The sequence below is a fragment of the Girardinichthys multiradiatus genome, chromosome 17, assembly GCF_021462225.1.
Source record: "Girardinichthys multiradiatus isolate DD_20200921_A chromosome 17, DD_fGirMul_XY1, whole genome shotgun sequence".
NCBI lineage: Eukaryota > Metazoa > Chordata > Actinopteri > Cyprinodontiformes > Goodeidae > Girardinichthys > Girardinichthys multiradiatus.
In genome coordinates this window covers 254,737-279,017 of record NC_061809.1, presented here as the reverse complement: position 1 = coordinate 279,017, position 24,281 = coordinate 254,737, and the positions used below count along the sequence as shown (strand labels likewise).

General features: G+C 39.9%; 1 protein-coding gene across 3 annotated transcripts in view; it reads right to left on the bottom strand.

The window, feature by feature from the left end:
* slc38a4 (solute carrier family 38 member 4) overlaps window positions 1-24,281 on the bottom strand; it is a 40,260-nt gene that overhangs the window by 4,740 nt on the left and 11,239 nt on the right. For 2 of the 3 annotated variants that reach the window (XM_047390102.1, XM_047390104.1), the window contains exons 2-15: window positions 18,899-19,133; window positions 17,257-17,350; window positions 16,937-17,052; window positions 16,129-16,202; window positions 15,870-15,962; window positions 14,676-14,757; window positions 14,509-14,591; window positions 13,954-14,012; window positions 11,991-12,251; window positions 10,740-10,819; window positions 10,535-10,635; window positions 6,504-6,628; window positions 673-817; window positions 27-124 (exon numbers count right to left, since the gene is read on the bottom strand). In XM_047390102.1, the coding sequence (XP_047246058.1) occupies window positions 27-124; window positions 673-817; window positions 6,504-6,628; window positions 10,535-10,635; window positions 10,740-10,819; window positions 11,991-12,251; window positions 13,954-14,012; window positions 14,509-14,591; window positions 14,676-14,757; window positions 15,870-15,962; window positions 16,129-16,202; window positions 16,937-17,052; window positions 17,257-17,350; window positions 18,899-19,023 (1,536 nt within the window). In that variant the 5' untranslated portion in view covers window positions 19,024-19,133. Of the gene's footprint in view, window positions 1-26; window positions 125-672; window positions 818-6,503; window positions 6,629-10,534; window positions 10,636-10,739; window positions 10,820-11,990; window positions 12,252-13,953; window positions 14,013-14,508; window positions 14,592-14,675; window positions 14,758-15,869; window positions 15,963-16,128; window positions 16,203-16,936; window positions 17,053-17,256; window positions 17,351-18,898; window positions 19,134-22,387; window positions 22,496-24,281 lie in introns of those variants that run through there. The other variant, XM_047390103.1, reaches the window with a different exon arrangement.

The window sequence follows — 24,281 nt, the reverse complement described above, 5'->3', positions numbered from 1 at the left end:
AAAGACAGACAGCAGTGCACACTTACCGCAATCTTCTGCCAGGAGCTAAATGGTAAGGACTTAACCAGGCGGAGGTAGAAGGCAGCAGGAAGGATGAAGATAAGCATTGTAGCTGCAGAAGCACCTGCCAATAAAGGGGAACAAGGGTTCATTAAAGCATGGAGAGTCAGGTTGCACTCACTGAATGGGTACAATTTATGAAGAAGACTAGTATTTTCTTCATAACATAACTGAGCAGTATTTTACTCTAATTGTAGGTTGGGTTGCATCTGCACAAATGTAGTTTTCCCATCGCTTCAACATATATCCCTTACCCTTCTAACTGAGCTCCCCTCCTACATGATGTGCTCAGATAGATATTAGATAAGCAAGAAGAAAAGCTGACAAAATGCTCCTCCTGCCAAGCTAAAAATGCACTGAGGTTAGTTTTGACTTACCGAGTGAGACCCTTGACAATTTAGGTCACGGGTTCTACCTGCTCTAAGCAATAAAGTAGGGTACTTCTAAAGTTCTCTTTGAGAGCAGGAGGATTAAAAGACCTGGCTATTTTTAGCATTGAGGTGTCTTTTTGCAAGTATCAAAGAGGCTGCTTGGAGGGCAACAGAAACGTGCTTTTGCTCACATGGTGACTGACTGAGAGACTAAAAGACGAAACTGTGACTCAGGACTTACCGATGAAGCCAAAGATGTCCCTGATGGTGGGAACAAAGATGACAAGCACGTTGTTGAAGGCCAGTATCAATGCAGCAATCAGCAGGTGGCGGGTCCAGCTGAAGTCCCGGCCGCTGAAGAGTAACGTGGTGATGGAGGAGCGGATCTGAGCGGACACAAAGCACACATTTAGGTGTTTCACTAGATCACCACATCTAAAACGAATGACCCTTAACTCATGTTAAGGGTCATTGTCCTGCTGGAAGGTGAACCCCAGCCCACTTCCCCCTACATTGTTTGCGGCACACTTTAAATAGAATATGTTTTACTGTGGGCATGCTTGCTGCTTCTCTGATTAATGCTCTCCTAGCCTGATGCCAGATTAGATGGACGGTCATGTCTCAATAGACTTTATTAAATGACCTCCGAAGGTAATTGGTTGCAGTGGTATTTGTTAGGGTGTATCAGAGTAAAGGGGCTGAATATAATATAAATTTGTACAACCTTTTTTTAAATAGGTTTTTACCTGTAGAAAAATCGTCAAAGCCATGTATCACTTTCTTTTCACTTATAAATGACACATAACAATGGAGTAAATTACACTGAAGTCTATGGTTGTAAAGTGACACAATTTCCAAGGCATTGCAAGTTCCCTTATAAATTAGAATAATGTCCCCTTTTTCAGGCCTGGTGTCTACCAGTCTGTTCCTGAACTGTGTATGTTTGTTGAAGAAAGGATGGAGGTAAACTAGTAGATTCCAGCTAAGAAACCTTTTTGCTCCTGAGTTACAGGCCTCTCGTTCAAGCCTCCTCACTGGGGCAAAGGTTGTGTGGGGATCAGGAGAAACATCACCGGCTGGCAGGTCACGGAGGGAAAGGTGGAAAGGAAGCGGTACTTTAGGTTGAGGATTATCTCCCGTGGTGCAATGAGACCATGAGGTTGCATCAGCCGCTAGTGAGAAAAGGGCGGGCTAAAATGCAGGGAGGGAGGGGTCACTGTTGGCAGTTTCATTCTTAGTCATCGTTCTGCTTCACGTTTTTACTCCAGAGTCTCATTCAAACAACTGAGGGCTGAACAGTCATGACTTCAAATAGATCTCAGATAGACCAGATGTTATCAAATTTCCAGGACTGACAAAGCTCAAGTCTTTTGAATTAAAGAAGACATTTATTTTTGCTTTACTACTAGGTAAAAAAAAGAAATGTGCCTACATGCCACAAGTCTCTCCCCAAAAGTTCTAAACCAGACAACCTCTCCATCCGTCTCCCTTCTAGTTGTTTGTGCATATTTGGTTTGCCTGGAAAACTGGAGCCTGGATGCTGCATTTCTCTCCAAGGTACCAAACCATTCAGCACCTGCCTGTTACATGGTGCGAAGCCTTTAGACTTCACCCTGTGATATTTACATACTCTCTGCTCCTTACTGTTTACTTGTAGAGCCGAACTTAGCTGGACACATCTGGCTTTGGCCGGTTGGAAACAAACCAAGGACAAGGTGTCTGCTGTGTGGACCTGTTCAAATGTGTCATATTTTCACTGCACACCTGAGTACAGAGAAGCAAAGACGGTATACACTGAGGCTGTTTTAAGAGCTGAGTGTTATTTCTACTCTCTGTTTCGCTAATTTATATGTATGGCTTGACTGTCAGAGCACAAGCCAAGTGAGAATAGAAAGTGTCTGCAGCAACAGTCCCTTACAAGTAGAAATGTCAACAGGAAAGGAACCTTAAAGTGTTTGAGGGCTAAAGAAGCACTGAAGCATCAATGGAAACTAGACACTCAAATTAGAGCTTTTTGAATAGGACTAGTTGCCCTACAACCAAAACAACCAGAAGGGCAGACAGGCATTAATGAATAGAACGATGAGCCCTCTAGTGGTGACACTGGCTCTCTGCAGGGCCAACTAACCCAAAGAAAGGTTCAAAACACAATGACCCACTTTAGAAGATTTCTCTGAATTAAATTTTGTTTTGTTTTAATCAAAAAATAAACTGTTAAATTGGACAAATGTTTTTAAAAGCAAAATAAATAAAAAAATGTTTGTTATTTTTTTTAAACATCAGTAGCTTTTTAAATTTATCTCCAATTTTTCTTAAATTGGTATTCAATTTTCTTTATTTGTTATTATCCGTTTGTCAAACTTTGAAAAAGGTTCTTTATTTGGTTATATGTTAGTTTTTATCTAACTTTATTACCTCTAATACCTTTTTTAAAGTATTTATAAAATAAATTCAAGTTTATATTTATTATTTGTTTAATGGTGAACTTGGTTTTTCAGTGCTTTAGAATTCCCAAATTCTAACAAACTATGTTTTTTTTTTTACAGAAAAACTATTTACATGCTTTATTTGAACCTGTTCATCAAATTTTAAGCAAGTTAACTTAGATTGGTTCTATTGCATTTTTATTATTTTTTTCAGGGTTTTCAAATTTAGGAATTTAACATTTTTAGATATTGCATTACTTTATGTCAAGGTGCGTTTGGTTCAACATCTAGATGCTTCTAATAGACTTATGGACAAGTGTTTGACCTGCCTTACAAAAAGAATGATATTAATGTTTATGATGGTACGATCATGGCGCCGGCGCTGGCTTTCACCCATGGCCTCATTGGCCTGAGAACTGGGACATTTCTGACTCCACATAAAGCCCTTTCATTATGTACCAGATCCAGGAAAAGCCCCCTGTGATCCAGCTCCCGCTAGCATCTACCCTTCACGTGACTGCACACCCTTGTACACACATATACTTCCAGGTTACACACACATACATGTATTGTCTCCGCTAACATTCACTGCGTTGCCACAGGAGCTAAGGACAGTTGCAGACAAAGCTAACGTTAATCTCTCGCTGAAGGTCGGCTGCGTTTTCCTTTAAAATATGCCAGGAGGATTCATGAAGCCAGATGGACACTTGGGAGCACATCAGTGAGACAAAGGAGTTCTTTGTGTTCAATGCCTCACATTCCTCTTCATCAGTCTTCCAACTGTGCAGTAGCAGCTGTTTAATTTACAGTATGAATAGTTATGGTGAGTTAATGAAACATTCCTAACTCTGCACATCTGAATCTCTACAGTATCTCTGCACTCTCTCAGCAACATTGGCTGTATCAGCTCATTTATTTACATGCAGACCACAACATTTTATTAATTAGAAGTAATTTATGTTAAAAAAGCCAGTGACTCATGTCTTTTTACAGCTGTAGGTGTATATAGTTAAAAACTTGTTTTAAAAGTACTCTCACAAAATGACTTTGTTAAGGTTTATGCTAAATCTGCTGTTGTGCATCCTAATCAAATTCCTATGTCCTTGCTGACTCACACCTTCACATACCTGTGACTATTTAAAGCTCAAAATGAAGATAAAACTTCTAACCTGAATATAATTCCCATGCTTTACTTTTAAAACAACATAGCTGTCAAGATAAAGAAATTAATTTATAATAATAGTTTGTTTCTCCTTTGCTAGATGCTGCTTTCTACAAGCTTTATGAGCAATACCAAAAGCTATTATCTTTAGCTTCAGATAATAATTTTATTTGATTTTATTTTTTGTCAAAAAGAGGCCAAGTTGGTGGTTTACACGGCTGGCTACACGATGGAGTGGCTAGGATGAACATTTGTTACACATTGCTTTTTTAAAGTCATTGTTGATACGTTTATGTGTTTCTGTTTTGCTGATATTAGCTTTATACAAATGGCTGGCTAACGTGTAATTTCATTAAAACATACATCAATAGATAGCTAAAGGGCTACACCTAGAGTCAATTTTATGTGCAGGTTTTAAGTACATCAAAAACAAGCAAGCTTTAACTATTTCAAATCATTTCATGTTAAAACAAGTAGCTTTCAAAACAAAATCAGGCGTGTCTGTCTTGCTAGTGGCAGAAAAGAAGCAAGAATGTTAGAAAAAGCAAGCTAAGGTTTAGCTTAGAACTAATGTTCTTATAATTTGTTCATTTTTTGTCACAAAAAGTTAACATTAAATGACTGGCTAGTATTTAATTAGATTAACACGTATATTAACAGATAATAGCAAGCTAAAAGCTGCATGCAGAAACTCAACTGTGGATTTATTTAGCATCATGTTGGGTCCACTTTCCCACTTAGATCCTGTGGAAGCATCAATTAAATGTACTTGCTTTTTCACATGGCTTCATTTTGTCAAGCAGATAATGGCCGCGTGCAATCTGTTGTATATTTCTGTAAATTTAAGTTAAGATTTATAATCTGGTAAGAGCCAGATAGTTTTTATTACATCATGATAAACAAAGACTTTTGATGAAAGCAGTTTCAGACAGCTCAAAGCACACCCAGAAGCTGATTTCTCAAAATTACTAACACATTTTGAGGAATGGACACCCTAGCGGGAAGGATTGTAAGACAAGATATGTCGAGGAATGTACCATCCACCCCCTGCCTGCTGATCCTCGGTTCCCTGCCTTTGCTATCTCACTGAAGGTCAGGGTGAGGGTTTTTCCACTGCTCAGTCAGAGCCTGTAAAACCTCCGCAGCCGAGTTGTTTGGGTGAGAAATAAGGAGTTCTCCCACACCTTGCTTTTGGAAACAAAAAACCCCATAGTTGGAACACAAACATCAGCTAGATAACTAAACGGTAAAATTGTGAAACTGATTTAGTTCATATCTTGCTGCCATGAAACAAGTTTTACACGGCAGCAGTAACTTCATGCCCAGCTGCCACAACTCCAGTGAACTTACTGCCCCTTTCTGGCAGCCAGGTGTAATTGCAACAAATTCAGTGCCAACTTATACAGTTTCAACATTAACTGAAGTGTGTGTGTGTGTGTGTGTGTGTGCATGCGTGCTCTGGAGCCTAAAGGAGGCAGGAAACTTCCACTGACCAGCAGGCCCTTTTTGTTCTCCTGGTGTTAGATAAGGGACAGGCTAAAATTATCCGATGACCATTTAAGGAGATGGAAGGAAGAGGGGCACATGTGTGAATTAATAGGAGTAACACGATAAGGTTTGGTGACTGCTCATCATGTGACCAGATATTGAGAAAAACGTAGAACGGGACAGCGTTTATTGCTGAAATCGTTTTCATGACGTTAAGTGCGTGTGGCTGCAATATAGAGGTGTGGGTTTTTATAACCACAGGGTGTGCTTGGGTTCCTGAATGAAGACAAAACGAGTTACAACTGAACAGCATGATCTATGTATTTTTTCCATAGTGGCAGCGGAAAAAAACAGGTTTGTCAAGAAAATCACAACTAAGTAAAAAAGGGACTCTGGTGCAAATAGAAAACCCTTTCTGTAAGGAGAATCACACACACAGTGGCAGTAATGATTAACATTTAAAAGGGCGGTGTGTGTTTAAGTGCTCTGACGTAAATTAAACTGTGTAACTCTTTAAATGAGGCACCATAATATGAGGCTGAGAAATGAAAGCAGAACAGATTACAACTCATGCCATGCTACATCATAATTAGGAGAGGTATTCTGCACAAACAAAAAGTTCTAACTAACTTAAAAAAGTAAAACCCAAACCAGCAGAACAGACACAACAACAATGCGTTTAACAGTGTTTCCCCTGCTGTTTTATTGAAGGGATCCAACATGGGGTTTTGGCAAAGTCGACCTTCCGCTCCTTTATTCGGGAGCTAGTGTTCTCTCATCAGATACACAGATATGTCAGCATGTGCGCATATATGCTGCCCACTTTGTAGATAACAGAGAAATGTTTGTTAAAGTGATATTTTAACAGCTGCTAATTATGCTGCGTTTATTATGGGCTGTTGTTGATTATGGGATTCAGTTTTTACATTGCTGTTATTAAGAGAAACAAATAGGACTTTCTAGGGGAAACTCTGGTTTAAAGTGACGTGTACTTACAGGGAAAAGCACGATGGGGACAGTCAGTGTGACGGCAGTGAGGACGGCCAGACGCACCAACAGCAGCATGGTGTCAAACTTGTACACTTTGATGAAGGTGTGCAGTAACTCAGCCTCCACTTTTTCTGCAACAGACACATAACGAAGCAGTAATATCACAGCTTAAGAGGATACATTTACAGCAATCCCAAAAAATAGCAGTTAGCTTTAGCTGGTGGGGCTTAAATATAGAGAACAGTGTAGTAAATGTCTGCATTAATTAAAATAGAAATATTTCATTTATTTTTTTGTCACTCCTTAATAATATAATTTCAAATTTTAATATAACCTCGGTAAATAAAAAAGGCTGTGTTCAAATAATTTTAGTTATTAAAGGAAAAAAACTGTATCTAAAGCAACATGGCCCCATTTGAAAAGTGTGGCATCAAGCATGTCTTATAACTGGCAATGGGTCTTTAAAATCGCTGTGGAGGAAGGTTGACTCATTGTTCTTTGCAGAATTGTTTTCATTGAGCCAAATAGGAGTTTTCCAGCATAAATAGCCTTTTTAAGCCATTTTGTCACAGACTTTCACTAGGCCACTCAAGTCATGAGTTGGGGAGTGAAAACTCCTTATCACAGAAAAGCACAATGGAGGGCAATAATTCTGTTTCTTTCCCTTCACAAATTGATTATTTTGTTCATAGTGTTTCTTCATCATTGCGTGATGCATTAGACAATGCAGCCCCCTTAAAAAAGAAGGTAATCATTAATAGGAGGCTAGCTCCTTGGTTTAATTCAGAGCTGCGTACTTTAAAGCACAATGTTAGAAAATTTGACGCTCTACCCACCTAGAGGATTCCTACTTAATCTGGAAAAATAGCCTACTGTTGTATAAAAAGACACTTCACCAAGCCAGAACAGCTTATTTCTCATCATTAATAGAAGAGAACAAGAATAATCTTAGGTTTCTCTTTAGTACAGTTGCTAAACTTACACAGAGTCATAGCTCTGTTGAACCATCCATTACCTTAGCTCTTAGCAGACATGACTTTATGGGATTCTTCTTAAATAAAATTGATTCTATTAAAAATAAAATCTTTGACATACTCCCGAAGATGATTACTTCATCCTCAGCAAGTGAGATAACTTTGGAAATAACTGCAGAACCTGATCTGTGTTTGGACTGTTTTGATCCTGTGAAGCTTCCTGAGTTATCAGAAATATTAGCTTCATCTAAACCTTCAACTTGTATGTTAGACCCAATCCCAACCAAATTATTTAAGGAAGTGTTCCCTCTGATTACCAGCCCCATTTTAGATATGATTAATCTATCTTTAGTAAATGGATCAGAACCACAGGCTTTTAAGTTAGCTGTAATTAAACCTTTACTTAAGAAACCTTCGCTTGATCGAGATGACTTACAAAATTACAGACCTATATCCAATCTTCCATTCTTATCTAAACTTCTTGAGAAAATAGTTTCTAATCAAATGTGTGAACATTTATACAGCAATGACCTGTTTGAAGAGTTTCAGTCAGGTTTCAGAGCTCATCATAGCACTGAAACAACTCTGCTGAAAGTCACTAATGAATGATGGCCTCTGATAATGGACTTGTGTCTGTTCTGGTTCTGTTAGATCTCAGTGCTGCATTTGATCCAGTCGACCACAAAATTCTCTTAGAAAGGCTGGAATATGCTGTAGGGATCAGGGGAACAGCGCTAGGCTGGTTTAAATCTTATCTGTCTGACAGATTCCAGTTTGTTCATGTAAATGATAAATCATCTTTAAACTCCAGGGTTAATTGTGGAGTACCACAGGGTTCAGTACTTGGGCCAATTCTCTTTACTATATATATGCTTCCAATAGGTCAAATTATCAGGCAGCATGGGATACATTTTCACTGTTACGCTGATGATACTCAGCTTTACTTATCCATAAATCCTGATGAACCCAACCAGTTAGTCAGACTACAAGCATGTCTTGAAGATATAAAAACTTTGATGACTTAAATTTTTTTGCTTCTAAATTCAGACAAGACAGAAGTTGTTGTCTTTGGACCGGAGTCTTTAAAAAAGAAACTGCTTAGTTAATCACTTAACCTGGATGGCATTAAATTGACCTCTGATAATAAAGTAAAAAACCTTGGTGTTATTTTTGACTAGGACATGTCATTTAAATCCCATATTAAACAGGTTTCTAGGATTTCCTTCTTTCACCTCCAGAACATTGCCAAAATTAGAAATATCCTGTCCAGGAGTGACGCTGAAAAACTAGTCCATGCATTTGTTACTTCAAGGCTGGACTATTGTAATTCTTTACTATCAGGATGTCCACAAAATGCAGTTAAAAGCCTTCAGCTGATTCAAAATGCTGCAGCAAGAGTTCTGATGAAAATTAAAAAGAGAGATCATATTTCTCCTATTTTAGCTTCCCTTCATTGGCTCCCTGTTAAATCCAGAATAGAATTTAAAATTCTCCTCCTCACATATAAAGCCCTTAATGATCTAGCTCCATCATACATCAGAGATCTGATTGGTCCATATGTTCCTAACAGAGCACTTTGTTCTCAGACTGCAGGTTTACTGGTGGTTCCTAGAGTCTCTAGAAGTATAATGGGAGGCAGATCCTTTAGTTATCAGGCTCCTCTCCTGTGGAACCAGCTCCCAGTTTTAGTCCGTGAGGCAGACACCCTGTCTACTTTTAAGGCTAGGCTTAAAACTTTCCTTTTTGATAAAACTTATAGTTAGAGTGGCTTAGTTTATCAGGGAGGGAGCCTTCCTCCCTCCCTGTTGGATGGAGTAAGAGGGAGTCAGGTTTAGCCTAAACCGGCTCAGTTATGGTTGAGGTGCAAACACACCCTCCATTTCTGCTACCTGTATGACCCCTTCTCTTTTCCGTTGGTTATAATCAGTCTGACAGAGAGAGGTACCCGATCCTTGTGGTTTTTAGTATAACAATGACCATCAGTGGGACCCTTTGTGGGGTTCCTTGAGACGACATTGTTGTAAATAAGCGCCGTTTAACTAAATAATCTGAACTGAAACTATCTCTGTAGTTATGCTGCTATAGGATTAGGCTGCTGGAGGACATAATGACCACTTTCACCCTCTTTGCTACATTCTCATACTACTCTCCAATTTTGTATTATTTGCTGTTATTTCATCTTTTAACTTTGTTCTCTCTCTTTTCTCTTCCTAGAAGCTACACCTGGCCTGGCTCTGTGTCTACCTGTGACACCTTTCTGGAGAGGGGCATCGTCCGAGCTTCTACTGGCAACAACTTAATGCTCACCTTCAACCGATGCTCCACATGGTCCTGTCTTTCAGTGTTTAAACCTTTCTCTCTCCTAGACATGGCTACTGACTGAGCTTCTACTGTAACTAACTCTATGTGCTCTCTTTCAGACTCTAACCTTGAAAACTGGCTCAGAGTTTATCTGTTCTTTCTTTCTAGGTGAAACGACTAAAGGAGCTACATCCATTAACATTTACTTTTCCTTCCCATAGAAAGTACTCCTAGATCAGTGCTTCTTTGTTCTCTTTGTGTCTCTGCTCTGTTCTCTCTAACCCCCAGTCGGTCGTGGCAGATGGCCGCTCACACTGAGCCTGGTTCTGGTTCTGCTGGAGGTTTCTTCCTGTTAAAAGGGAGTTTTTCCTCTCCACTGTCGCTACATGCATGCTCAGTATGAGGGATTGCTGCAAAGTCAACACCAGTGACTGTCCACTGTCTCTACATGCTCATCCAGGAGGAGTGAATGCTGCAAGTCACTGACTGGATGCAATCTGCTGGGTTTCCTTAGATAGAAAAACTTTTTATCCAATTTGAATAAATAACTGAATCTGACTGAACTGTTCAATGGTTAGGATTAATAGGAATGTATGAACCTGACTGTTGTGAAGAACCTTGAGACGACATGTGTTGTGAATTGGCGCTATAGAAATAAACTGAATTGTATTGAATTGAAAGTCTTTACTTGAGTCAATTACAGCAATTCTGGTAGGCCGGCCAGAGTTGGCTCTTGGTGGTTATGTGGATTAGTGCCCTTACCATAAAACGTGAGGTAGCCAAACAGAGCCGACAGCATATACATGACGAGCATGGCTAAGATGGACAGGTTGGAGACGGTCTGCATTTTTCTCCGGCTGCGACTGCAAACAGCAAACAAGTAAAAAGGTCAGTTTATTAAAGGACGACTGAAAAGTTCGAGTTAGGATGTGATGGCAATGCTGGATGTGAAAAGCAGTACACTTACTCTTTCAGCTCACTGTAGATAGGCAGCACCTCAGGATGGCAGACAAATGCAAAGGCCAGGATGGGTACAGTGTATGCAGTCTGTGGGTAGGAAAAAAGATTATGTCTTTGTTTCACAATTAAACTTACAGAAAGAGAATAAACAAATGCACCTGAGTTCTATATTTATGGTAAATGATGAGGAATAAACACGCAGTTTGTGACCCAAGAACAAGAACATAAAAAAAAGAACAAAGAAAAAAAAAACTTTTCTTCAACAATTGGTGTCTGTGGCGATTCTCTGCAGATTCTGCATAAAAAAACGTGTACTTTTGAAAGAATTTGTATATTTAAAATCATTCTTTATCACGCTTGGACACCTTTTAAAATAATTGTGGAGGGCTTAATTGAACACAGACCTGTTTACAGACGCTCTCCATCTATTCCGACTGAGCTTGAGCCATTTTGCAAAGAAAAAAGTCCGGGTTCCGATGTGCAGAACTGGTAGGCACACAAACGACCTGCAGCTGTAACTGCAGCAAAAGGTGGTTTCACAGATGACTGACTCAGGGGGGCTGAGTACAGATGCACACCACACTTTGCAGATTCCTATTGTAAATTTTTGAATTTGGACTGTTACACTAAAATATTCAGTGCACTTGTTAAAATATAACAAACTGTACAAAAGTTCAAGCTGCCTTTACTAAAACAGATAGCACCCTCTGAGTACTTTGACTTCCTCAGGAATGTTGGTTCCCTACTGAAAGAGTCAGTGACAGCTTTTTTGGATTGCTCTGTACTACTTGGATCCCATGTCAGATAAGTATTCAGGTCAAAGGTGAAATGGCTACTTCTCCTAAGAAGTTGAAAAAGGTCTGGCATTTCTGCATGTGGAGGAACCTGGACAGTAAAAACTCCAATCCTCTGTGAATCAGAGGTGGCTAACCCTGAGTTCACATGGAAATGTTACAGTAAAAGTCAAATTCTTACATTATTTATGATTATAGAAGCCCAGACACGAATCCCTAAGCACACAATGGTCCAAAACACACCTCAAAAAACCCCACCTTTTCCAAACACGTCTTGGCAACTTCTTGGAATTCTGCTTATATTAGATCTACACCCAGTTTCCACCCTGCTCATTCCTAAACTTCAGCTGATCTTCGTTTCTGTCCATTGCCTCAATATTTTTCCTCCAGTCCAAGCAGTTTTGTGGAAAGGAACACTTGTGATCTAAAGAAAATGTTCTTGTCCAGCATCCTTCGCCTGCTACCTGTGAGTTGAAGATGAAGTATTTGGGCCTGCACATCTCCTCTTCGTCAGGGTGTGTCTTGAAGCGGACTCCTGTGCTGTGATGGGCGTCCCGGCTGTTGGTGACCGCCGGGGTGATGTCGGCCCGTGAGAAGTCCATCAGCGTCGTGTTGTGTCGTAGAGCATACAGACCCGAAATGTCTGAGCCGTTCACACTGAGGTTGGACGAGTGTTCGTAAAAGAAAGGAAGGGGGCAGGGTAGCTGAGTCTTCTTGTAGATAAGCTAGGAGAGGTAAAAAAAAAGTGATGACATCATCATCTGGGCTTTTCTAAATCATTTTGGTAATCCTAACTGAACTAAAACAGTTTTTACTGATTGAAAGTCAGACAGTGAGGAAAAACCGTGGATTTAAGAATCTTGTTTCATCTGTATACACACAAATAAATGACATTGCTTTTCTGGTCACATCTTTAAAAATACTACATTACAATTTGAAATTTCATTACACTAATTTACAAGCTAACGGGCTAGTTAGCTTGGAAGTTGTCATTTTTTGGCAACTTGAGGGCACAAGAAACAAATAACGACATTTGCTTGAGCAAACTAGATAGCATCTGCGAATTTACACATTCAGCAGATTACATTAAGTTTTTTTGTTGTAATTTCAGGTTATGTAGTGACCTTTAGCTTTTCTTGGGAAGTCAAAAAAAAAAAAGTTCCATTTTAGTTGTAGTCTTTTGACTAACATGTAGTTCAGCTTTAGTCACAATTTGGTCATCTGCAGTCAGTTCAGTTTTAAAGTAGTTTAGGTTACTCAATCTTTTTACTTGACTGAATTTGCTGTAGGTTTAGTCAAACTAAATATGAAGTTCTGGAGGAATGCATTTTTGTAGTTCTTTAACAATTTCGCTCAAAAATAATTTCTAATTGACCATTTTTTCAACTCCTCCTACATTTCATGATTAAATGTAGAGCTTAGATTTGATCTCGCGCCTACATTTAGTAATTTTTTTTGGTGACAAAGACAGGGATGGAAGTTTTTCACCAGCAAATTGAACTCAAGTAGCTTTAAAGACACTGACTGGGATTCTTCTCATTTATTCGCTTCTTATTGCAGATTCCAGGGGTTTTAACTAACACTAGCATATTCAAACAGGATGAAAAAACATATTTACAACGGCTACCTATTAATCTGAACACAAAGAGGGAACTAGAAGACACAAGGTAACATAATATGCTTGTAGGTATGGGCTGGTATGATAACTTTGACAACAAGTACCACAGTTTCATGGTATCAAGGTATTTACACAAACATGTACAACAACAAAAAATATATATAACATGTTCTAATTGCTTTTGTGTTATTGGTCCTTAATTTAGTCTTAGTTGTCAAATTATTATTGCTCAAAATATACAATCGTCTCTTTTAAGGGTAACGCAGCTATGACAAGTTGATTTTAGCTGGTTATGTGGTCAGTCTATTTAAAAAAGCCATTAAAACTGTATTACCTTAATAAGAGTGATAGATGGCACTTATTTTCTTCCCATACCATGAATGTTCATGTTTTGGGAAAGTTTTGGTATTTCTGAACAGCAGAATTTTTTGTTCATGTAAGCGAGGAAAAGATGTGAGTGCCTTCTTTCAGCCAGCTTATAGACAGTTTGCAGCAACAGGTGGAGGAATGGCTCTAAATTACAAAAGTACATATTGTTGGGTATTATTGATTTTAAGACAGTACGATGGAAGATTGTTGTGTTTTTAAAACCTTGGATAACAGGTAGGTGACCCATGCTGAGGTTCTACTTTTGGGCTCAATTGTCTCAAATATTATTTGAGATGTCATTTATAGTTTTTAGCTCAAAGTTAAACTTGTATAAAGCTTCATCCTATTTTAAAAGAAAAACACATTTGTTCCAAAGAGAAAGTCAGACACTGGTTCATTTTAGTAGCAAATTATGATCAGGCAGTCAGAGCAGAACTTACCACAGCCACAAAGAAGACCATACAAGAAAGTGAAAAACCACTGGTGTAGCCGAGATAACCTGGATAGAAATAAATGAATTAAAAACAGAACATTGTGTTTTAGATCAAAATCTATTTCTGAAAATATGAACAAAAAGCAAACGTACACAGTGTTTTATGCTTCCAGTGAAACCCTATCCAAAGCCAATACTAACAGTGGGTGACAGAAGTGTAATCACCCTTAACCTAGTTGCCTGTTTTTTTTTTACTTTACGTCTCGGTAGGATGACTTAATATATGGGTCTTTAGCCTACCAGAACACAGTGCTTATAAATGTTCTCTTAGCTGTGATACTGACCCTGGGCTTAACAGCAGTGTCATGTTAATAATACCCCAAGCTGCTAGGGCTGACTAAGGGCCTGGCTGGTGTTGTGTTACATCTAGTTTGGCAAAGGTGACTGTAGGCAGCTTTAAGAACATACTTAGCATCACACAGCACAAGGTCTCCGAAAGCCTCAGCGAAAAGGTATGCAATATAGCCACACAAGAAGTAAAAGAAACAGTATTTGTCCTTACCCAGGTTTTTGAGGAGGGACAAGGGCAGAATAATTCCAATGGACACGAACACCACCAGATAGTTGCCGTTTAGGTACCATTCACTGCAAAAAAACGCAGGTTTAAAACCACAAGATCCTACATGCAAAAACAAATATAGGATAGAAATGTAGAGAGCAGAAACCCACCCTGAGTTTTCCTCTAAGCGTAAGAAGGCTCGGATCACCTCAGGCAGCTCGTACTTCACAATAAAGAGGTAGCTGGACATGGCTGCAAGAGGAGAACAAGGACAAAGGCAGGAGATTGGTCACACTTTGTATCTTTATGCATCTCTCCTTAGTCATTAACATATTTAGAGTCGTAAATATCTTTGTCTTTGTTCGCACTTGCCATGCATGCTATAGGGCCTGTCAAACCAGAATGTGATTTTCAATGTTTTTTTACAGATAAAAATCTAAGAAATGTGAAGTGCATTTGTATTTTGACTTCTTCTACTCTGATATCCCTGAAAGAAGTAGAACCAACTGCTTTCAGTAACCTGCACCCTATCAGTAAATAGAATCCACCTGAATGCAATCTATTCCCAGTGTAAACCCAGCTGTACTGTGAAGACCTCAGAGGTTTGTTAGAGGACATTACCGAACAAAAAGCTTAAAGCAGAATTAGAAAACAATATCCGGGTTAAAACATCTCATATCACTGTTCAATCAGTCATCTGAAAACGGAAAAAATAGGACAAAACTGCAACCCTAACAAGACATATCTATCTGCCTACACTGACGGGCGATGCAAGGGGAGCTTTAATCGGTGAAGCATCTATGAGGCCAATGGCAACTCTGGATGAGCAACAGAGATCCACAGGTCAGGTGGGATACAGGACAACTATTTTTCTTGCACTCCACAAATAAGGTCATTATTACGGAGTGGAAAAAAGAAAGCCATCTTTGAAAGGAAGTCATGAGAAGGGCTGTTTGCAGTCTCCCACAAGCCACATATGGAACACAAAACGGGTGCATGGCGTTAAGTTGGGGCAAAAACATCATACCATTCCCAGGGTTAAACACGGTGGTGGCAGCATTATGCTGATGGAGACACATTTCCCAAAAGAGTTGCAGCTATAATTGCAGCTTAAGGTGGTTCTACAATGTGCTGACTCAGGAAGGGTGAATACAAACAAACACCAAACCTTTTAGATCTTTTTGTACAAAAACCTGCATCCATTTCCTTTAGTTTCTCAGTTAATACCTTTGCAAGGCACTTTGCATCCCAGGACACTCCTGAAAGGGTCCAATTGTGATTAGATGACCCAGGATATATGTTAGCAACTGATTTAAACCTGCACACTGCTGTTTAAAACAGTTATACAATGAATTCTGTTTTACCTCCAATGTTTTGCATGATTATTGATCCGAAGGCAGCCATTTTTCCCGGCCAACCGAATGCTTTCTCTCCCAGTTTCTCATAGATCAGAGATCCTGCCCAAGCAGACAATTTGAAAAATGAAAACAATCAAGCGGTCCCTTCTTCTCCTAGTAAATGTTGAAATAAAAAAGGCAAACAAGTTCACATCCCCAATAAAAAGCAACAGAGCTTGCCTAACCACCACCTCTTAGGTGGCTGCATATCAAGTATAACACCAACCTCCTTCTTTTGCTGTCATGAGGAGAAGATGCACGGAGTATAGGGAGAGGATGGCCACAGCGATGAGGAGGATTCTGCAGAGACGAACAGAAAGTGAAGATGAGGCAGGGGTACAAAATGCTTGTTGTAGCACATATAATCAGGCTTTTTATTTAAATTCATTTAAATAACCCACAGCTAAATCTCTCTGCTGGTGCTCTGAGATGTGTGTCATTTGGTAGCTGGCTTCATGGGACATTGTGTCCAGTTAAGTTTAGCATGATTCTTGGATGGCCTGTGTAGAGTAATGTCAGAGCAATGACAACTCATTCAGACGTGAGTTACCTAAAATAGTCTACTGTGTCTGCAGAGTGATATGTGAAGTACTGGAACAGAACATTTACAGCTGAACAGCCTCCAGCAGTAACTCTGCCCCAACTTGTCTGGACTTTAAGGTAAATTTCTGTCTTATAGGTGAGCCTGCATTGGTAGTCCACCAGGTGGCCATCCAGCAAGTGCTTGGAGAGTGGAATGAAGGAGTGCTACAAGGTAGGCTGGAAACCCTTTATGAATGCTAATAATGTTTTAGGACAGAGAGGGAGATTATCCTAGAGGTTACCCAGCTTAGTGAAGGACTGCTTAATGTTGGACCAGTCCAACACAAGACTCCAGCTAAAACTCGTCCAAACTACCACATGATTAAATACTAAAGGTAAACGTATCAGAAATATCCTTGTGAGCAATGCCACTTCCCAGTGTAAGTCATGCACACATTATGTCACAACACTCTGTATGCAACCTCACAGAGTCTCTGTTGCTCTGAACTTACGTAAAGAGAACAATGCCGGTGTTGGCCATGGCGTAGGACAGGCCCAGGATGCCGCTACCCATGATGGCGTTGCTCAGGTTGAAGACCGACATACCGAAGGAGGTGTGGCCTGGATGCTGGCCAAGAGATAATATGGAAAACAAGTTAATGGACTTCTACCCTTGCTTAAAATCAACAGCTCTTACCTAAAACTGTTTTCTATAGTTGCAGTCAACACAAAAAGACAGTCTCAATACATTCTGCTTTTTGTAAGCATTGACTATAGTTTCATTATTCTTTAATGTTGGCAAATATGTAGAGTGACTCATTGATTCTCTTACATATTCTTCTTCCTCATATATCTTCTTCTTCGTCAGCCCATTTGACAGGAACCTGTCTTCTTCTCCATCCTCATTATCGTCCATATACTGACTGCTGTAAGACCAAGAAACCAAATCTTTAGGATACACTGGATGCTTACACACAGTGCTGGGAAATAGTATTTGGCCCTTCACAGATTTCTTCCGTTTTTCCTTTTCTTTTTTGGTCAAATTGAAATATTTCAGATAATCATAGAAATGTTAATATCAGGAAAACTTATGTCTGGAAAGGGTTATTGTGAACCACAGCAAGAACCATTATCCACACATAGTGAACACATGGAACAGTGGTAAGCCTTACCAGGAGTGGCCGGCCAACAAAGGTGACTCCAAGAGTGCAGTGCTGACTCTAGGAGGTCACAGAAGAACTTAGAGCAACGTGCTCTCAGTTAAGGTCAGTATTCATGACTCAACAAAAGGAAAGACACTGGGCAACAATGCCATCCAGGGGGGACTTCCATGGCAAAAACCAAAGCTGACCAAAAAGTGCACAAAAGCCCATCTCCCAGTCAGACATGGTGGCAGTAGTTTTGATGGTTTGGCACCGTTTCAGCACCTGGGTGACCTGCCATAATTTATGAAAAAATTAATTCTCGTCTCAACATGCATCTTCTACAAGGACTGTTCATAGTTTGATGAGAAAACCATAATTGCAGCCTCCGCTCCAATTCATCCCAAAGGTGTTCAAGAAGGTTGAGGTCAGGACTCTGCTGGCCAGTCAAGTTTTTCCACACCAAACGTTATAGACTTGCACCCATGGAAGTGATTGTAACACTGGTGTTCACTAATTTGGTGATGTGACCCAATACGTTTGGCAATATAGTGTATGCTATACATTAGGACAGTGATCTAAAGCACAGGTGTCAAACTCCAGTCCTCGAGGGCCGGTAACCTGCAACTTTTACATGTCCCTCTGCTTCAACACACCTGAATCAAATAATTAGGTCATTTGCAGGACTCTGGAGAACTTGAATGCATACTGAGGAGGAAATGCAGCCATTTGTTTGAGGTGTGTTGGATCAGGGACACATCTAAATGTTGCAGGACACTGGCCCTCGAGAACTGGAGTTTGACACCCCTGATCTAAAGCATACCAACAAGTGCACCTCTAAATGGCTAAAAAAAAAACAACAAAAAGTTTTGGAGCCTGTGTATAAATCTGATTGAGATTCAATTGAGTTCAAATAAAGCAATTCTGCAAATAGTTGGCCAAAAATCCTCCAGAGGAATTTCACAGACTAATTGCCAGCAATCACAAACACTCGGTGGCAGCACAAGTTTAGGGAGCAATTACTTTTACATGGAGTCAGGTTGATTTGGATAGCTTGTCTCCCTTGATAAACGAATTATTTGAAAAACTGCTTTCTGTATTTACTCAGGGCATAATCTGTTTGATGACCTGAAACATCTAGTGGGACAAAAAAAGCAAAAGCAGAAGAAATGTCAAAAGGGTCAGTTCCTCCTGTGAAATTACATTTGCTATTACTCAGCTGCAAAGACTTGCTTAGAAATTAGCCATATAAATGTAACTGACCACCAGCTCATCAGCTCATAAATGTATAGGATGGGAAGAAAAAACTCATTAGAATCTTTGTTTGCTGACCTGGCGATGGTGGACTTTTCCACATCCATGGGGATTCTGAAATGCTCCTCCAAGCTTGCGGTGCTATCATCATCACCCTCCGTGGGGACCCTCCTCAGCTCCAAGAGTTCCCTTACTCCTGGCATTATGACAGAGATGGGGATACGTAGTTTGTCCCAAAGAGGTCCCAAAGAAGTGATGCAATGTCCTTCTTCCTCAACTGTGATTCGAGGCTGATATCTTAGAAAATAAAAACCTAAAATAAAAGCAGAAAAAGTCTCAGCTATTTAGATTTGTGTTCAGACCTGCAGACCTCACAAAACTCGTTTTCCCGGGCTAAAAGCAAAACTTTACTAAAAGGAGTGGCAACATGCAGCTGATTACAGACTGGCTATATGCTGGCAGGCCTTATCAGTCTCCCACAGAGTCTTTTGGCCTTGATGAAGAACCCTTTAAGTGAAACTGAGCTGTCTACCTTGTAAACCATTTCCTCAAACAATGGGCTTCTCAGGTGTTACCTTGATGAGAGCATTTCTAAGCCATAAAATCAGAGTGCTTGGTTAGCATTTTGTATCATGTCTGGCTTTCTTCGGGTTTGCTGTAAAGGCCAGTCTAAAAATGCCGCTTTCCCAAAAAGTTGTGTGCATCATAAATAGCAGTCCACCACAGCCTTAAAGGGCACAGTCTCTCCAGTTGTTGGGTGGAACATAGGAACGGGATATAATTAACACAAGCGGACCTTAGGCGAACCCAGGGTAAACATGTTGCTATGGATTTAATCACCTTGTATTACTGGGAGCACCTTTGTCATAAAAATCCATCATCTCCAAGATAATTTTGGAATAAAAAGGTAAGAATTTAGGACATGGCCTTCTTCATCGTACATGTTGATTTTTTTTTGTTATTTGATTCAATTTCATCCACAGCTATTATGGCGGGAAAACTGAGGCACCAATCAGGGTATTTACTTTCTGTTTTCTGTCTGTGCCACAAATCAATAAGTTGTGCAACAGAGAGCTCAACGGCAGGGAATTAAGCAGGCATGACTCTAACGCAACCCCTGTAAAAATGATTTGCAGTGTTGTTTGTCTTATACACAGAGAACTCTTTGACTCGGTCCGAGTAAAAGATTCACAGCGACCACACACTGACCAAAAAAAACAACAACCAAAAAACAACCGGGCAACCTGGAGCTACACCAAGTTAGAAAAATGTATCGGACTTTCTTCCTTGAAAAATATTTTTCAGGTGTTTGATAAACTTTGTTATACTTACATGTGTGGAGGTTATTGGCAACTTAGCACCCATGTTTAGCGCCTGGCGGGGGCAAAATATCAACTAATTTTCCCAAAGTAATTTCCAAAAACATACATTTATTTTTCTTTTAGGAGTTAGAAGCCAGCTGAGGGGCAGCACTATGTTACATTATAAGAGCAAAGAGTAGGTATTACACAGAAAATGGGCCCCAGTATCCTGCCCACCCCTAGTACTAACTATAACTAATTCTACTGTATGTGTGCATTACATTCAGAATTAGTTGGTCATTGGGGTGTAAAACAAAAAGATCAATAGCTAAAACGTGGGCCCAGAAATGAAAGCCAAAGCTAAGAATCCAATATGGCTGCTGTACATTTAAAAAGTAGAGATAGCTGCAGTAATTTGAATATCTGACGTGCTAAATCACAATAACTCAGTATGAAAAGCATTGCACTGTCAAACCTTTGGTAACTATGTGGATAAAGAGTTTGAAAGCAATACAAAGTTATCAGCCTGTCCTGCTAACAGTTGCTAGCCTGACCCCTGGACAAAACAAATAGCAAATCTCTATATGATCAGCGCAGTCCAGTGGTGTAAAGATGTACCAATTTTAAATGCATTTGCAAAAGTCTTCATGCTCTTTACACTTAAAAAATGTAAGTTTGATAAAAAAATGTGTTTTACAGTGAAACATCCAATAGCATTTAGTGTAGTTGATTTATAGAGATTTTGTCAAGGCAACTTTCAGCAGCACCAGTTATTTTCCACAAATGATCAGTGCATAAAAACAGCTGGGAAAATACTGTCAGCTGTTTGACTCAACAATGGTTTAAAGAAGGAAGTGTTTGAGCAACAGAATATTTGCATCATAAAACCACAGCATGAACAGAGTCAACCGGACATTAACACAAAGATTTCATTTAGCAACAGGGGCATCAGATGCAAACAAAAGTATTCACGTGTCTAGTCCAGGTGTCTGCAACTCCAGTCCTCGAATACTACTGCCCTGCACCTCTTGAATGCATCGCTGCCCTAACACACCTGAATCCAATGACTGGTAAATGACCAGGAATTTCCAAAAGTTATTGACATGCCAAAGAGCAATTCAGCCTTTTGATTCAGGTGTGTTGGAGCAGGGATGCAACCAGAAGGTGCAGGACAGTAGCATTCGAGGACGGGAGTTGCAGATCCCTAGTTTAGTCTTTCCCCTGTGAATCCACATCCACCAGGTTGGGCCAAAGCATGACACTCTCCATCACATGATGTTGGTATCTCTGACAGACTCTCGCTCTTCCTGTGATCATAGCCTTGTCACAACAAGAAACTTTGAATTTCTAAGCCAAAGAAGATTTAGGGGCTCTATTACCACAAAAAGGCCAGATTGCACACGCGGGTATGTTTAATCTCACTGTGTCCGCCTCGATGGCGGGGCGAAATGAATCGAGTGGAAGTTTTGAGCCTGCTGCTGCTAAGAGGATTAACCTGTCTGACCGAGTTAATTTCATTCCGCCTATTGGCTGTGACAAGAAGAACAATGAGAAATGAACTAGAATGGCAAATGACAGAGCAGAGATGAGATAAAATGTAACGACTTTGTGAAGCTGATTAAAAGAGGCCTGAGCAATAAATCATGACCCCAGGCTATCATTGGGTCATTTGTGTTTATGGCTCCTGCTTTAATGCTGAAACTGAGATTTAATGCACACTCGGAATAACCACTACAGCTGTGCAGGCTTTACACAATTAACCAGCTGGATTTAGCTTCTTTGATCAATGCCAATGATCATTAAAAACTTGGTCAAATGAGGCGTCACAGATTTCTTTGCACAAACATAGAAATGAATTAATGCTTGTGTGCAGATAGAAAACAGAAAAGAACAAAGAAACTTAGCAGAAATAATCTGTGACTGGTTCCGAATGGTTACAATTTACTACATTTCATTTTGATTGTCAGAATATATTTATGAAATTTTTGCAGAATCCTAACATAAAACCCGTAGGTCTCCACTGAAAACAAACTCTTGCATCAGCTGCCTGCAAAGTCCCTTTAGGCACTACATGGCTGAACAACTGAAGTTGTTAAAATGGCGATTTTTGACACCCTACCAAAGAAAAGAAAACACGTGCACTCTTAAATGCAACATTTTGCAAAGAAAACCTGAAAATTAAACACTGATTCATGTTGCTTTCTTTAAATCATCATCCTAAATTCCTCTGAACATTTTTCCACTGTTAAAATTAAGGCTCACTTACTGAGAAGGTTCTTAAAGAGGGTCCAAGGCAGTTCCTTTTTCAGTTCGTTTTTTGTTTAGTACTAGTTTATTTGATGCCGAAAGACAGAAGACGGACAAGGAGGTGCGGCTCTTTTGTAAACTCAGGTAAGAAGTCAGTGTTTTAAAAGGGAGGAGGGAGGCCCTCGTTCAGCCTATGAGGGCAATCCCACTTCGTGTGGGCCCCTCCTTCTTGAAACGTAGAAAAAGAAAGACAAGGTCGTGACCCCTCAAAATAAATGATGATAGATAGATAGATAGATAGATAGATAGATAGATAGATAGATAGATAGATAGATAGATAGATAGATAGATAGATAGATAGATAGATAGATAGATAGATAGATAGATAGATAGATAGATAGATAGATAGATAGATAGATAGATAGATAGATAGATAGATACAATGGCCCATATGCCACAATCAGACTGAAGTCATGAGGTGTGCCAGTGTTAAAACTCTCAATGCCCTCAAGACATGGTCACATGACACGACACATAACCTGTTCATCAGTTTTATTCTCTGGACAATTTAGTGGGGTCAAACACTCATGGACTGATGTGAGGCAATGACCAAACAGAGCAGCTAACTGATTATAGGCATACACCCACACATGCAGAAGTCATCTGCACACACTCAGGAACAGATACCTAGGTGCACTGACGGTGACTGTCAGGGGTTTGGTAGAGTAGGCCGTGCCACTGCCTGACCAATCGGAGGGAAGAGCTCAAGGGATGTTACTCTTCCCAAGGTTATGTTTGCATCAATATGAGGTTTTATCTCTGTTAAGTTTATAATGCTGTCCTTGTGCTGAAGCACACGGAAGCAAATCAATCATACAGAGGACAAACTGCTGGAGCTAGTCATACCTAAAAAAAACACCTAACCCAACTAACATATATTTTATATAATAATATTATTTCTTAGTTTTCATATAGATAAGAGGGTCAAAGTTACTGAAAAAAATGTGGTACAAAATAAATAGCTATCTACCCAGTGATCTAAATCCCTTTCTATACACTCACTGGTGGGGTGTGCTAACTTTAGCGAACAGCAGCTGCTAGAATATGGAGTAAATGCTGTGAAGAATCAGCTGGAAAGTCCCCTGAAGACAGAATTCCAGAATTCCTATCTCAATCAAATATGGTGGCTTCAAACCTTTGACAGACTGGATCGGGGACATTATTGCGCAGATCGAGAAAAAAAAAAGCACAAAGAAGAAAGTCCACCTGGGTTTATGTTGCTACTTTGGTGTTAAAATGTAGTAGCCCCACAAGACATTTTCAATGTTTTTCATCTTTAGATTCGGCTCTTACCATGTTTTTCTTCCTCTCCTATTTCTTCTACTCAATTGTGCCTTTCTTACATAACATCATATGTGCATGCAGCGCACATTAACACTGCAAGCAAACCGCTCCAGGGTCCAGATAAATCGTGCCAAGCCTGGCAGTTTTAACCATGCCAGGGTACGGTTCACTGGTCCGTTTTAGGGTCCAGGATGGGTTCACACCGGTGTGATTCGCTTGAGAAACTGCAGTCTGGCATGATAAAAAAGTGTTCTGAACGTTTGGTGTGAAAGCACCAAAGAAAAATAGTCTGTGTTGTGCCTAACATTTTCCATTTTAAGAAGATTTAAATTTGCCTTTTTGAAAGGCATCAGTCCATAAGCATCGGCCACCTTTACTGGTTGTTCAAATTTGTACCATTCTTGAATTGTGGTGTACGGCCACACTAAATCAATCCGAGGGCCGCAAATGAGTCTGGTAACTGTGTAGAAACTTTGTTAATATGCACAACAGCCATATTGGAATTCAACAGGGTTCTCGCCAGCGCATTTCAGCGTAGCGGCCCGTTACCCCCCACCCCGCTACGCTCA